This window comes from Trachypithecus francoisi, unplaced genomic scaffold, assembly GCF_009764315.1.
Source record: "Trachypithecus francoisi isolate TF-2019V2 unplaced genomic scaffold, Tfra_2.0 Lachesis_group4, whole genome shotgun sequence".
In the NCBI taxonomy this organism is placed as follows: Eukaryota; Metazoa; Chordata; class Mammalia; order Primates; family Cercopithecidae; genus Trachypithecus; species Trachypithecus francoisi.
This window is the reverse complement of record NW_022681469.1, coordinates 62,825,010-62,841,576: the sequence shown is the minus strand read 5'-3', so window position 1 is coordinate 62,841,576 and position 16,567 is coordinate 62,825,010. Positions and strand designations below refer to the sequence as shown.

General features: G+C 32.7%; 1 protein-coding gene across 1 annotated transcript in view; it reads left to right on the top strand.

The window, feature by feature from the left end:
- Positions 1-16,567, top strand: part of PCLO (piccolo presynaptic cytomatrix protein) — a 412,169-nt gene that overhangs the window by 328,813 nt on the left and 66,789 nt on the right. The window contains exons 17-20 of the mRNA XM_033192933.1: positions 7,008-7,101; positions 8,304-8,375; positions 10,539-10,719; positions 12,363-12,557. Coding sequence (XP_033048824.1) covers positions 7,008-7,101; positions 8,304-8,375; positions 10,539-10,719; positions 12,363-12,557 — 542 coding nt within the window. The remainder of the gene's footprint in view (positions 1-7,007; positions 7,102-8,303; positions 8,376-10,538; positions 10,720-12,362; positions 12,558-16,567) is intronic.

Sequence of the window (16,567 nt, the reverse complement as noted above, 5' to 3'; positions counted from 1 at the left end):
TGTCTCAAAGGAAAAAAAAAAAAGATAATAGGTGTTTGAACTTGGTCCCTCACTGGAACCTAATGTTGAAACATTTTCAGACCTTTATAACTTCTGCCCCACAAAATTTCTGCTATGCAATGTAGAATGCCATAATTGGCTTGCTGTAGTATATTGGCAATAAGATAATCTTCCTTTGTTCCCAATCGTAGGAGTGTTTTCTAATGCAGCTCATAACAAGTTGCATCATAACACTGTCAACTAAGGCAATTTCTTAGTACATAGCCAAAAGCATTATTTTGCACATCTCTCATTGCATTATAAATTAAATGTGTCATTTAGTTGGGAAGGCAAATCATGTATGATCTGTAGCAATGGGGTGATGAGGATTTTAATCCCACCCAGATTATTAATGGTACAGCATTCGTTTTTGTCTATGACATTAAAATTTCACACATTTACTACTAATGAGCTGTTTCCCAAATGAGGCTGTTTCTGATTTTTAAAAGCATAAATATGTAAATATTTCAAACAATAGGATTAGTTACCACAGCCTTGCTATTGCCCAGAAACTTTTTGTTTCCTTACAGCCACATAATTGTGGCAAACAATGTAATCGACACTGTGATAGATTCCTTGTTATGGCTGGTTCTCTCATCACAGAACACAATCCAGGTCTATCAGGCTGATATGCAAAATTAGTTTTGTTTCAAAGAAATAGTATTATTTTTAGAACAGATATTATTAATCACATTATTCAGAATCTCCCTATCTTTTATATATAGAAACTTGGGGAAAATTATCAGAATGATAGAGATTATATTTAACTTAGAAAAGAGAGAATATTTTATAAATTATAAATAATGGCATGTCTTAGATAACTGTTTAAAAGATCTAGAAGCTACTCTCTTGTCTTTCATTTAGAAATCACTTTCACCATGTCTTTGAGAATTGTCAGTGTAAGAGGGAATTATATTGACAAGGTACTGACATTGTAAGTTAGACTATGGAAGCCAATGAGTGAGGTCCTTAAGAACTTGCATTTGAATTTTAGCCCTGTCACTTAGAAGCTGTAAGATTTCTCTAAAACTATTTTTCTCTTCTGCAAAATAGGAATAATAACAGCTCCCTTTGCAGGCTTTCTGTGAAATACATGAAATAAATACATCAAAAATGATAAGCATAATGTCTGGAACATAATAAGCTTTCAATCAGTGGTAGTTGTTATTATTATTGCTAGGAATGTGTATCATACATTTTATGTAACCAATGGTTACTTATCTCTGCAACAAAAAGGTACAGAATGCTTGAGCTACTGAATTATACTGAATTATTTAAAAATACTATGTAGAAAATTAAACAATTTTTCTTTAATAATAAAATGTAATACATCTTTCATTCTTAAATTAAAAATGAAGTCCTGTTAACTAGTTAAAAATTACACTGATCTAGTTTCCTTGTCTTCTTTATTTTCTTCTTTCCACCTTCTGATCAATATACTCAAACTCTGAAGGGCCAAATGTCAGGCAAGATAAGGTGAGAGAATGACAAGGAAAAGGTCTGGATCATGCATGAACTCAATACTTTCTCTTGGATAATTAAGAAATGGAAATGAGCATACATGAAGGGCCTCGTTCTGATTTTCTCTCATCACACTGTTGAGCAAAGTGAAAATATTTTCTTATTACTGAGATTTTGTTATGAATGTAATAATTATTTTTAGCTATCATTATATCTGGAAGCCCAGTTCCTGGCTGAACCTTTCTCTAAACAGCATTGGTAGCCTATCAAACCATTTCCTCTGGGACCTATGGAAGGCAGGTACAGGTGTTGTGTGTATTTACAATATGATGTCCAAAATGTATTTTACCTCAATAGATTTTAAAGGAAAACAATATACAAGCATGTTCTAAGGATCACTGAACATTTACTTAGCACAGACTATGGTGTCAGACACTGTGCCAGGTGCAGGGGTTACAATTGACAATGTAGCCGTAGTCTCTGCCATCAGAGAGCAAAGAGGAAAATAAAACGATAGACAATAAGCACACCATTACACCATTAAACAGAGCTTACAAAATGGGATACAGGTTGTACTTTTTCTAAATTAAGAGAAACAACCTCAGAGGAGTAATTTTGAAAAACGTGTTTGTGTGTGTGTGTGTGTGTGTGTGTGTGTATGTGTGTGTAGTAAGTTTAGTAAAGGAAAACCAGATAAAACATTAGAAATGAATACCTTCAATGTTTTAGATTATTTTATAAAAGTAGATACACCAAAGAAGCCTTCAAATTTCATTATCTTTTCTCAATTTTTCTTTTGAAATTAAAAAATATGTACATGGAAACTGTTTTCCTGCTGGTCTTGAGTAGAGTAATTGAATTTCAAATACTTTGTCAGACAGCCTTAAAAGTAGATATACCTATGCATGACAAAATAACCAATAAAAACAAATAAAAAAATAAACCACCAGTACTTTGGGAGCCTGAGGAGGGCAGATCACGGGGTCAGGAGATGGAGACTATCCTGGCTAACACGGTGAAACCCCATCTCTACTAAAAATACAAAAAAAAAAAAAAAAAAAGCCGGGGGTGGTGGCGGGCGACTGCAGTCCCTGCTACTGAGGCTGAGGCAGGAGAATGGTGTGAACCCAGAAGGCGGAGCTTGCGGTGAGCCCAGATCGTGCCACTGCACTCTAGCCTGGGTGACAGAGCCAGACTCCGTCTCAAAAAAATAAACAAACAGACAAGGCAAAACTTCAAAGGGGTGAAGTTGTAGATATTTTTTGATAAGCACCATGTCCCATCTTTATGTATTGACCTTATTTTCCCTTAATAAACTTCTTTGATTATTAGATATGATTGTCCTAATTTCCCTAATGTTAAATCATTAATGTAATCTTCCCTCAAGAGAATGTAGTGTGTTTACTAGACAAGAAAGGAAAGGGAGGATGAACTCCACTTATTTCTCAGTTTCACTATATGCTCACATTCAAGAATCCCCCTGTTTACCTGCCTACCTTCAACTTGTAAATCCACAGATTTTGATATGACTATTTTGTGTAGAGTTTTAAATTTTGTTAAGTGGCAACACAGTTCATTGAAATTGTGTACAGCATGGTAGTTATAAAACAAGTGTTATTGAAGAATGGCTTCGTGTGACCAGCTCTGTGTGTCAGGAAATGCAAGTGCAAAAAATACTGCAAAGGCTTTCATTGGTGTTTAGGAGCAAGCTGTTTTTACTTTCATTAATTCTAAAGGCAATGGATGTTTTAGGTCTGGAGAGAAGTGGAGAATCAAACTCATTACTATGATTAAGATAGTCTATTAAAATGAACATTTTAAGTTTTGTCCAATCAGTTTAGGTTATTTCTAAATGTATCTGGTCAAACATCAGTATTTATCAGTATTTATAATAAGTAGGCCTAATTGTTCCACAACATTCGCTTAGGATGTACCATTCAGGATTTCCCTAGGCAGCTTTAAAGATGGCCTAACTTGCTCATGATGTTTGTAATGTGTGTGTACACATTATACATAATTTATATGTATAAAAATTATATATTTAAATTGAGATGGAGAATTTTAGATTATAAAGAAGACAAACTCGATACTTCAGGTAGTGAAGCCTGCAATTAAGAAAATAGATGGATGTCACATTTTATGATGGGCCTAATCAACTGAGTTCATATAACATTTATTTAAGAGCAAAAAATCAAATTACCTATATTTGAATCCTGGTCCTACCAGTTAATAACTATGCAACTTTGACAATATGCCTTAATTTTTCTGAGCTTCAAGTTTTCTCACCTATAAAATGGAATAAGAAGTAATACCTGTAAAATGGGGTTAATATGAGTATTACATGAGTTAACACATGAAAAGCACTTAGAACTTTACCAGAGGAAAGAATAGGCATTTAATAAATGTTAGTTATGATTTTAATATGCTTACTTTTAAAAATGCTTTTCATGCATGAATTAAATACATACTCATATGTCAATACAATACAAGAGTTTTTTTAGTTGATAGAGATGTACAATCCCTGATACAGAGTTGGCATTCAATAATTTTTGCTAGGTGTATAAGTGAAAAAAAAGACTAAATGTGGATTTGAACAATTTGAATAACAATTATTCACATGTATGGATTAAGAAAAGATAGGGACTGATAAATCCCTTCAAAGATACTTCAATACTACTGCAGACTATTTTAATATATATTGGCAGACCCAGAACTTTAGTGATAGTACATGGGTTTGCATTTGGTATTAATTCCCATCTTGTTAAACAAATAGTATATTTTTTAGAACTTAAAAAGCATAATTTTATTACTGTTCACTATATTAGATAAATCTTAATATGGTTTCCATAACCTCACCACCTTGATAAGTAAGTCCAAAACAAACAGAGGCTTTAAAACTCATACTACCATGTGTATACCTATGTATATTCACATAGGAGAACAGCCATGATTCTAAAGTAGCAATCCACATTTACTGTTAACTTAAAAGTAGCCACTAATTCTTTCTATGTCACTATCAAATTAAAGTTATTAACTCTATGTATTAATTAAAGTTATCAAATTAAAGTTATTAACTCTATGTATTAATTTCTATATATTATTTCTGTGTAGACACTTTTTTGTAGACACGAATTCTATCACCATCAAATTAAGTCATTAATTCTATGTTACCATCAAAAAAGAATCCAAAACTAAATTTAAAGCAACATATCTTACTGAAAATTTTTGAATTTTTCATTATGAAATATTTCAAGTTTACTAAAAATTATAGAAAATACCCTAACAAATATCTGTGTGCTTGCTCTCCAATTTTGTCAAATCTCAAGATTCTGCTCTATTTGTCCTAGATGTTTTAAAATAAAAGATAACACCCTGAGGCCCTCTGAAATCACTTCCCTGTCCATCAAAAAAACTCACTAAATTGAATTTAATATTCATAATTTACAAGTTTTCTTATATTAATATATGTATGTCAGATATACATGTATATATGATGTGTAATCTTATTTCACATGATTTTATCTTTGTACCATTATACCATACTATATTAAGTGTTTGATCAAAACTTTTTTCAAGATATATCCATCTTGATATATGGAGGCTTTTAAAATTTATTTAATTGATTTTCAGTGCCACTTACTATTTCATTGAAATGAATATATAATGTATTTATTCTTTCTTCTATTGGCTTACTATTGAAATAATGTTACAATTAATGTTCTTGAACAAATTCCTTGTTCACAGGTAGGAGAATTTATGGTAGAAGTGGAATTAGTAGAAATTGAATATTTGGATGTTTGGGTATATAAAGTTAAACTTCACCAGATATTGACAAATTTATCCAAAAAGTGTATATAGAAACTTCCTATCCACAGTCTATGAGAGCTCCTCTTCCTTTAAATCATTGTCTGTATATTTCCCTAAAATTGTTTGTAATTTATCTTGAGTGACAACTGTCAAATTGTGTACATTCAAATTGGTTGAAGTGGGAGGAACACTGCTTTATTTCAATTGCACAATGGCTGACTTGTGAAGTGTTATGAAACACCAACTCGGTGCTTCTTAATCTTGGCTACACATTAGATTCACCTCTGAGCCTTCAAAAATCCTAATATTCAAGCCTCATCCCAGACTAATTACATCAGACTTTCCTTTGAGGTGTAAGCAGGGGTAAGAGGGAAGTGGGTGGAGGGTTGACTGACCCACCTCCCAGCACCAGAACTCAGGTGATGCCATTATGCAGTCAATGTTAAGAATTACTTTCCTTGTATCTGACTGGTAAGAAGATAAAATCAGAGAGACAGGGAAAGTACTTGTCTGTAGGCCCATCTTTAAAAGTAAGTGGTGAGCTGGAGTTTGATTCTCAATAGCTTTCTCTAGAATGTGTAGGTAAATTAGTGGCTGGAGAAAATTTCCAGGCATCCAGGATATGGCAATATTTGAGACCAGGAATGTAGCAAGAGTTAGTTTGGCTATAGTATGGAATAGAACTACAGATTACAAGGGACAGGATCCAGCCCCTTTTAGGGAAAGGCAACTTGTGAAGTCCAGACATATGTAAAGACTCCCAGACAAAGAGGCTGGTTTACAGGACTCTAGTGTCCACCAGAGATAAGTAGTATTTAGAACGTGAGACATAAGCTTAGGCAGAAAATTCAGAAAAAAAGTAGTGAGAGTTAGAGAAAGGCCTTGTCTGTGTGGGCACCATTTGGTAATAGCAAATAACAGTAATCTAATTTCAACCCCATCAGTTGGTGACAGCTATACATGTTCTGCCAGACTTAATTAGGATACGCTTTGAAAATTAAGTTGTTTTTAAATGTGTAGCATATAAGCTTCTAATTGGTGCTCAGAGGAAATGGAAAGTCAAGGATTAATGCAAATGTCCCAAGTTATAATAATTGAGGAAAGATTTTATTTGGTTCGTCAATTGTAAAATAACATATTGACATAAACCAAAAATTTATATTTAATTAAAATTGCTTTATAACTGCATTAAATATACTTTACCAAGAGTGTTGGAATATACTTTAAATATCGGATAACAAGTGTTTATGGAATGTCAGCCACAGCAACAGCCATTCTTCATCTTTTTCTCAATCAGTACAGTCATTACGATGTTTTAGTTTTGCTTTTCCATACGTGCAAAACTATAGGAAAGTTAAACACCAAATTACTGTTTATTGAGCAATAACATTGATGTTACCATTTAGTTCATGTAATTATCTCCTACGTTCAGGAAAGAGTAAGATTTCTAAATTATAGTATAGTTAGAACACCTACAAGCATTTCTTTAAAAAAAATAATCTTTAGGGCAAAGAAAACTACAAGCATCCAACATATTTTTAAGTTGTCACTGTGCATTCAAGGTTTAAGACATGAGGATGATGAGATAATTGTATAGTGATTTGAAATAAAATATCTTGAATAGTCTGCATGTCCTTTAACTGTGAAGTCATCAACTAAGGTGAATAATCAAGATAACTCTTTCTTTTCTCCCAATTCAGTGCTGAGTACAAGAGAAGGACTAAATATGTCCAGAAAAGTCTTAATCCTGAGTGGAATCAAACAGTAATTTATAAAAGTATTTCCATGGAACAGGTATGTAAAGATTATTTCTAGGTGACAGAATTAGGCTAATATAAGTACAGTGATAGCACAGTTATTCAAAAATTGGGATCTATATACATTTTGCCAAACAGAAAAAGTTGAGTAAAATACATGTAAGAAATGTAGCCAATGGAAAAAAAATGAGTGACGTTTAAACATAGGGTGAAAGTAAATGTGCACATTTTGACAAAGCAGCCAAAACATAAACAAATAAAATAAGAAAACTAGTGGAATATTTTCCATTGATTATTTCAGAATTTAAAATTGTTAATAGACTAAGCCACAGTTATCAAATTTGAGAGGGCAATATATTTTCCAACTGGCTATATTTTGACTTTCTTACACAGTATACAGAAAAAATAAGATTCAATGCATAGAACTGTATTACTCCACCAGACAATATTTTAGGATCTCATCTCTTTGCTAAATTGAGGCCTCCTAAGAATCTGGCATTGTGGTGCTAAACTCTACAGAAGAATGCAAAATAATGACTAGTATAAAGAGTTATCACTACAGATAAGTAACTGTAGGCAAAATTACACTAATGTGCTTCTGAAAATCTGCATTTTTATAACTTTGCTTGAGTAACAGACAATAACTGAAATGTATAAAGTTGAATTCAGACAGAAGACTACAAAGACAGTTCCCACATAAACCAATTTACAAGTGAACTGTCTTTCAAAATGAGGTTCTTAATTTGTCTTCTAGTAGATTAATTTGATTACAAAAACGAAGCTGGATACAAATTATAATCTGGGTTTGTGAATTTAAAATAAACTCACCTGCAGAAATAAGACAATGCTACTAAGTTTTTTAGAAATTACTGAAGCATCTAATCCAAATACTTCATCTATATAATACTAGACATTTTTGCAATCTATAAATTTCTTATATTTAGAGTACTTATAAATTCTGATTTCTATTTTTGAAAATGAAGTGGGGATACAATAAATAAGAATTATCATTTTATTCACAAAATAATAATGTTTCATATGATCAAACACTAGAGTGCAAAATCATTCAAATTTTATGTAATATTTATTTAAACTACATAGTTTTTGGTAAAATTTTAAATATTTTCACATAAATGGAAGTAGTTTAAGGAAATAAAAATAAATACGTCTACTGTATATGTATAATGAAAATGTATGATGGAAAGATAGGTTAATTAGATTTCTATTTGAACTATATAGCTCAAGAAGAAAACACTGGAGGTGACAGTTTGGGATTATGATAGATTTTCATCCAACGACTTCCTTGGGGAGGTAAGCCTCTGACTTCCTTTCCCTTATTTGCAGCTATGGTAAACCACCAATTAAAGCATGATGCAAAGCATATTTCTAAAGTTTATAAGATAGCCATTTCTGCATAAAATCTTTTGGCAGATAGAATTTATTTCCTGATTTACTCTTTGAGTAGATTAATACCAACTCAAGAAATGATTTTCACTCTATCACTTAGTATACTTTATAATTAATTTCTAAGATGAAATTTTGTTTCAATAGGAAGATATGCAATCATACTGTGAGTCCAAATGAGATTTGAAGTAATAAATTTATTATATTATAAAATGGCCTGGACTTTTCAAAATGCATTTACAGGTTCTTTAATTGATTCGATGTGACATATTGCATTGTTATTTATAATTGTTTCCTGAGAAAAACTGCTGAAAACATTTTAAGAAGCAAAACTATAAGTAAGAGAAAACAATAAAAACAATTTTTACATTAACATCAAGGAATCAAAATAACCTAATTGTATGCCTGTATCAGAATATCTCATATACCCCATAAATACATACACTTACTATGCACTTGTAAAAATTTAAAAGTAAACAAATAACCTAATCATGAAATTGGTAGAGTGAACAAACCTTGTGATTTTTTAAATCTATTATATATATGCACACATTGTTTATAGATATATATACATTGTTTATATATATGAACATAATACATACATTGTTTATACATAGGAACATTATATGTATAATGTAGATATGTACACATTGTATAATGTAGATTATATATGATATGTTGTATATAGACATATATTATACATTGTATATACAGATATATTATACATTGTATGCATAATTATATACATACAATCTATATGTGTCTATATATACTATACAGTATACAATTATATGTATACAGTGTATATATGTTTATGTACACATATATACAATGTATATATACTATACATATTATATATAGTATATATAATATATATACACACATACACATTGTTTAGTGTTCTGCTTAGGGTAGAAGTTATGAATGAATATTAAAAATAATCTCCAAAACCTACCAATATGATATCCTTTTGATAGAGATTATATAAAACAGTTGTGTAATCAAGGTGATAATGAGGCCTTGTTTGGTTGTTAAGACTTTGCACCTCTCTTTTCACCAAAACCAGAGCATTTGACCCTTACCTTCCAGCTCCATCCAGCTCTAGCCACTTGGACTAATCTTGATCTTAGGCAGGAGTACTCTAGATTAGTATTATGTCTGACTTTATGTCTCAAAAAAGTGACTTATTGAAGTCCTTCTAATTTATGGTCTTATGTTTACATGAGCCTAAAGCATATATCCATTGGTCTGGTTTTCATTTCTTTTTAACTCATCATATCTAAGATGTCAGCAACTGCAAAATGCACCAATGTACTAAGAAAAAAAAAGTTGCCAATCAAACCACAACAAAATGTGTTAGTCATATCCCTATTTCAAATGTGAACTAAAGTGTGTTTTAAAATAAAATAAATAAATTTATAATTGCAACTTGCTCATTCTTTTCCAGTTTGTCCCTTTTGTGACTAAAATCAAACATTTTTCAAGGTTGCTAGTCCAGTTTAAGATTAGAATGGGTTATGATTTCTTTTTTTTTTTTTTTTTTCTTTTTTGAGACAGAGTCTCGCTCTGTCGCCTGGGCTGGAGTGTGGTGGCGTGATCTCAGCTCACTGCAAGCTCCACCTCCCGGGTTCACGCCATTGTCCTGCCTCAGCCTCTCTTGTAGCTGGGACTACAGGCACCAGCTTGGCTAATTTTTTTTTTTTTTTTTGTAGTTTTAGCAGAAACGGGGTTTCACCATTAAGATTAAAATGAGTTCTTACAACAAAAAGAAGTTTTATGAACAGATTGACTTGTGACCCTTTTTAACATCATATCCAAATAATTTATTTAATAGTCAAAAATTTTATACAGTTCAGTTCAAGCAAACATTTATTAAGCATCTAGTATGTAAAAGACATTGTTTCCAGTATCATTGGTGAAGAAAAATGAAGAAGAAAGAATCATCATCCTCAAAAGTTGTACTGTATTCCTTGGTTTATATCCTTTAATAAATTTTAGAACATAGAAAAAGTAATGAATTAATCATACTTTAGTCCCTAAATTTCATTGATTTGTTACACTTTTTTTCAGGTATTGATTGATTTATCTAGCACATCTCACCTCGATAACACTCCAAGGTGGTATCCTCTCAAAGAACAGACTGAAAGCATTGATCATGGCAAGTCACATTCCAGTCAGAGCAGCCAGCAGTCCCCAAAGCCATCTGTTATCAAAAGCAGAAGCCATGGTATTTTCCCTGACCCATCAAAGGGTAGGAAATATTTTTTAAGCAGATAAAGCTTTGTGTCTATTTGTTCAGTCTGTATCTTCTTAGTGTGAATGCTTGTACATTTAACATGTATTAATAGACTAGACATGACTGGAAAATACTTAATATAATGTCATGCAAAGAGTGATGGATATGGAGTCAGGAGAAATGGGCTTTATTCTCAGATCATCACCCATACTTAGGTGTAGGACTTTGTAATCTTCACTTCTCTAACTGTCCATTTTCCAACATGTAAAATGGAGGAGGTTGGACTATATGAGCTGTTTGGTCTATTCCACCTCAAAATCCATGATAACATGATTTCAGAAAATGCATTTGGGTATTTCATAAAGATAATATAAAAATTCCTACTGGTTCATTGACTAGACATAATCATTACCATTAAGGTATAATCCTTCTACTTGTTGAATCTCTGGTTGTCCATAAATATTGTCTTGCCCAATAAATATAATTTTGCATGCTACTTTTTATTTATCATACAAAGAATATTTTCCCTTGTCATCAAAACAATTGGTATGCTGAAATTTACTTAAGTCCTTCCTAAATGTTGAACTCAAGCTAATGTTTTAATAATTATCATTATTTTTTAAATAACAATAAATTGTTATTTAATAATAACAAATAATAATAAAACAATAAAAAATAAATTTTAAAAAATTATTTTTAAATAATACATTGGGTTTGACAATATGCAAATATGCACAGCACTCTCATTCAAATGAGCTTTTCCTTTGAGAGGTTCATTACCAGCTGTCCTACAACACATTAATCCTCATCATAAACTGAGTTACTGCCTCTGTGGGATAAAACGTGTGGTACCTTACCTACATATACTGAACTATTTATAAGTATTAAATATAATTTTTATATTGGACTTGAGTATTACTTCCTTGTCACCTTTTCTAGGAAAGTCCATCAAATTGAAAAGTGGTTCTTTGTACATGGGACTTTGTGAATCTCTGAATCATAAATGCAAGTGTTCTAGGAGATGAGAAAGTGAGTCCATGTCCAGTAGGCCACTGAGTTGGTATCATAAACCACTGACTACGAGTGCCGTAGATTATTTATTAATGAGTTTTATAGACCATTTATGGGTTCTACTTAGCCATCTCAACTCTATCTTGCTTAACATTCTGCAAGATCATTAGTATAAAGATCTCTCTGTATGACTGCCTTAGAAAATATGTGATCCATACATTCTCTACAATGGTTTGAGGCATGATTCTACAATCTCCACATTTAATATGTCCTAGTGACTCACATCCTTCATCCTGTTTTTACTTAAAACTCCTCCTGTGTACCATCTCCTACCTGACCTCTACTGGAATTAGCAGAGGTGCTTGATGAAACTAAAAGTTAACATATTTATTACTAGAAGCTAGTCAGAATGTATTTCTTTTTTCAATGTTATCTCTTCTCATTGCTATCGTCCTTTTGCCTTTCCTCCCCCAAATTGTTTCCTAGATGTTTAATCACAGTTCTCTATGAGGACCAGTTGCATAAATGAGTCATATAAGACCCAGAATTAACATAAATTTTAGACAGTTTCAAATTATGTGTAGACTAAGCTTGACAGGAGGAGTGCTGGAACAACTTTAACTCATGTTTTACCCTTTTGTGACCAGACATGCAGGTTCCCACCATTGAGAAATCCCATAGTAGTCCTGGTAGCTCAAAATCATCATCAGAAGGCCATCTCCGTTCTCATGGACCATCTCGCAGTCAAAGCAAAACCAGCGTCACTCAGACCCACCTGGAAGATGCAGGGGCTGCCATAGCTGCTGCCGAAGCTGCCGTGCAACAACTCCGCATTCAACCAAGTAAAAGACGCAAATAAATTCCTCAGCATGGCAGCTTAATGTTCATCTGTTGCCTTTCTTTCCTGCTGTCCTTTCCTGTTTGCTTTCAGTTTTCAACATCCTCTGCTCACCCTGTTCTCTGTCCCTTCGTCTGTGTAAGAACGATATCAATACATTAATATGCTCTTTCTTATTTAGATTTTTTTTATTTACATGGACTGAAATAAAACTGGCTGTTTCTCCTTCGTTTACACCATCCATCCAACCTGGCTTATAGCATTTGATACAGTGTCTGTGATGTTTGGAGGCAAAGCAATGTTGTGTGTCCTTTTTGTTTGCGCTTAAATATCTTTTAGAATGCAGAAATTATAAGCACAAGTGGCTGCCAGTTTTTCAGACCTTATACCAAACAATAAAAAAGTGCACACACATAAGTATTTAGAGCAGATTTGCAATTAGATTCTTGTGTCTGAAAATACTCAAAAAGTCTAGGCAGAAGATAATGCAACCAACAGTCAACTTCTAGAACCTTGGAGGAAAAGCCATTTCAAGACAGTGCTTTAAAACACTAATAAATTATGCTTGTGAAATATGGTAACTTTCCATGTGCAAAAATTTGTAGTCTTGAAAAATCTGTGAAGAAAATCTTATTTCTTATATTCTCAAAAAACTACGTTAAATTAATATACGTGTAAGCATATGTCATGAGGCAATGCAACCTCATTGAGGAGCACAATTGGGTCCATTCTGTTGGATCACACTTTGTATGCGATGACAGATTTTACAGATTTTTTTTCTAACCATTGGAAATCAAAATGTACTATATCTGGTAGCTATAAGGCAATCAAAGTGTAACAGTTGACCTATCTTAACTGCTGTATTTTCATTTCATTTGTGAAAATTTAGTCAACTGATATAATTATATAAAAATAAGTGCAAATATTTCACAAATGTAGGTGCCCTGTTACTTCTAAAAGGCATTAGCCAGGCAATGGAGATAGATCGTTGTTCTCTCCATCTCCCTAGTCATCATTTCCAAAGAAACAGCCAGTTTTAAACCCCTTTAGTGCTGTGCATGTGGTGTCATTTTGGCATTTGAAAACACAACTTATTTAAATAGAGCAAAAGAGCACTTCTGTTTGCATGAATAGCATTTAAGCTGGTTCCATCTGAGGATACATACTCTGGGTTTCCATTTCACCCACACTGCCACAGCAGCACATAAAAGCGGTCAGTCTAATCATGCCAGGAAGCAGCACAGACACAGCATAGCAGGAGTCCTCCCCATTCAAAGAACTCAGTCTGATAATCTGCCTCCACCAGCCAATGGCAACCAAGACCAAAGCCAGCTAGCCCTCAGGAAGGTGATGTCTGATGGACCAGTCAAGCCAGAAGGAGGTGAGCAGAAAGGCCCTGTTCAAAGCACACAGCAAGAACATCCCCCAAATTTAAAGCTCTCCTCTTTAATTTTTAGAGATTGTCTGATAAAATATGTTTATCCACTTTTTAATGTGCTTTTGTGGGCATGGCATTTCAGGACTTCATCATCACCATGTAAGTCCCAAGACCAGTCCCGTAATATATTGACTACAGTGATTTGTATTTTTCTATGCACTGGGCATCTTTTGACTTTTGTTGGGAAATAGATTAACAATATTCATATTGCAGAATGGAATGCATGCTACTAACCTAATCTGTTCAAGCATGACTATAAATATGTTTCATTGTGATAAAAGTTTAAATTGCTCACAGTTCAAGTTAGCCTACCAGTTGGAATGTGGATCAGTTTTTGTTGCCTATTATTTCAAGTGTAACTTTTAAAAATTTAGTGGATTTTGAAAATTCTTAGAGGAAAGTAAAGGAAAAATTGTTAATGCACTCATTTACCTTTACATGGTGAAAGTTCTCTCTTGATCCTACAAACAGACATTTTCCACTCGTGTTTCCATAGTTGTTAAGTGTATCAGATGTGTTGGGCATGTGAATCTCCAAGTGCCTGTGTAATAAATAAAGTATCTTTATTTCATTCATAAACTACTGGGTTCTGAGCCATTGTTATATGATGCAGCTTAAAATGAATGTGTCAGTTTTGTTTTCTCATTTGATTTCGTTGCAGTAGATTTTAATTACTGTTTCATTGCTAGTGACAGCTGTAATGATTGGACATTTGAGAGCAGGACAAAGTTCCATCTTGGAAACACTATAAGATAGATGGAAAATTGTCACCAAATAAAAGCATCAGAGATTACATTAAAATGTAAATAAATAATGGGATTGGGCTACCCTAGGCAACACTTCTGCTATTTCTCTCTCCCACGTCTGATCTACTTTGCAATCTTCTCAGGTTCCTGGATAGAGGAAGGTAAATTCCATTGCTTTGGAGAACTGGCTAACCTTGAACTCATAGCTGTGTTCAGAAAGGAAAGCACATGTACACCCATCTGTAACCTAAACCCAACATTTCTAGAATTTTCCCCCAAGAAAGAGTGCCACTGCCAGTGACAAGGAATGAAGCTAGGGTGATTATACAATTATCTTCAATTTTAATTCAAAAGCACATATTAAAATAATTTTTTTAAAAAATAGGATAGTAGTATTTGTCCCCTTGAGTACTTCTCAGCCCTAAAATATTTGATTTTATGAGTCTATATTTGGCACAAAATTAAAATCAAGCCTTATACTTTCCTGTTGCATTCTTTTTATTCTCATAAAATTAAAAACATTTCATATGTCCTTCTCCCAATTAACTATATATGTGGTGGCAATGTAAGACATATGTCGCATTACAGAGGTAAACCACTGAGGTGTTTCCTAAATTAGGTAATTAAGGAAACAATCAGCTTAAACATTAGGATAATTCTGAATATGTGTTACTCAGCCCAGTTTATAGATTATCACCAAAGCACAATTTCTTTTTTCTTGTTAGCGTTACTAAAACTTTCATTTTTAAAATTCCACCTCTCACCTTTTCTTCCATCAAATAAGTTCACTTGATTTCTTCATGTTATTCACGTTTTTACTTGAAATATTCTTTTAATTATAACTGCCACAGTAGTCAAACACTTCCCTTATTTCACACCTTATTTTGAATTATTGTGACTTAAGTGTTTCTGCATAACATTTTATATGATTTTCTTCCTAGACGTAGTCCTTAAAATTTATATTAAAGTGTTTTAATCCCTTTTTTTGAATAGTGCTCTAATAGATATTCTCATACATTTAGTCTTGTGATTGACTTAGAAGTCACTCTTTATTAAAATCATAATCAAAAGGAAAACTAGATAACACAGCATGCTTTCATGTTTAATTTTGTTCTAATAGATGATAAATAAAAAGCCTTATTTTCTAAAGTATAATTTTTCTGCTATTATAAATGTACCAATATAATTGATCCATGTATATTTCCAGACACTTCATAGCAAACATACTGTAGTGTTAAATTTGTATAAAATGCAATATAATTTCTTTAAAGTGCAGAGAGAAAAACTAGGCAGAGATATAAACATATAAAAAGAACCTGCAAGTTCCTGTTCACTAACTGCAGAAGTATTAATAATAATCGTAAGTGTTGGGATAAAAGTGTCCCATTTCAAACCTCACAATGGAGTTCATATAATCCCATCTGCATTCTGAAAATAATACTCTGCATTTGAATAGTTCTTCATGTTGTACAGAGCGTTTTGTCATCCATTTCTCATTTTATCACATTAAGTGGATGAGATAGTCATTTCAATATTCTTATACTTGTTTTTTTATGGGTGAGCAATCAGAGAGTCAGAGGGGTAGGCTGGCTGGTATAAGAACACACAGCTAGAAATTTTCAGAACTGACAGATATAACATTGTCTTGTGACTTTTCAAGTTACAATTTTTGAATACATTGTCTCCTTTAAAATCAAAGTCTCCTAATTTTAATAAGAACAGTCACTTACTTATTTATGACTTCTCTCTCAAGTTCTTACAAATAATTAGCGGTAGCTAGAAATGATGGCAGAATTCAATTAATACTCTCTATCTACATGGTCCTCCTTT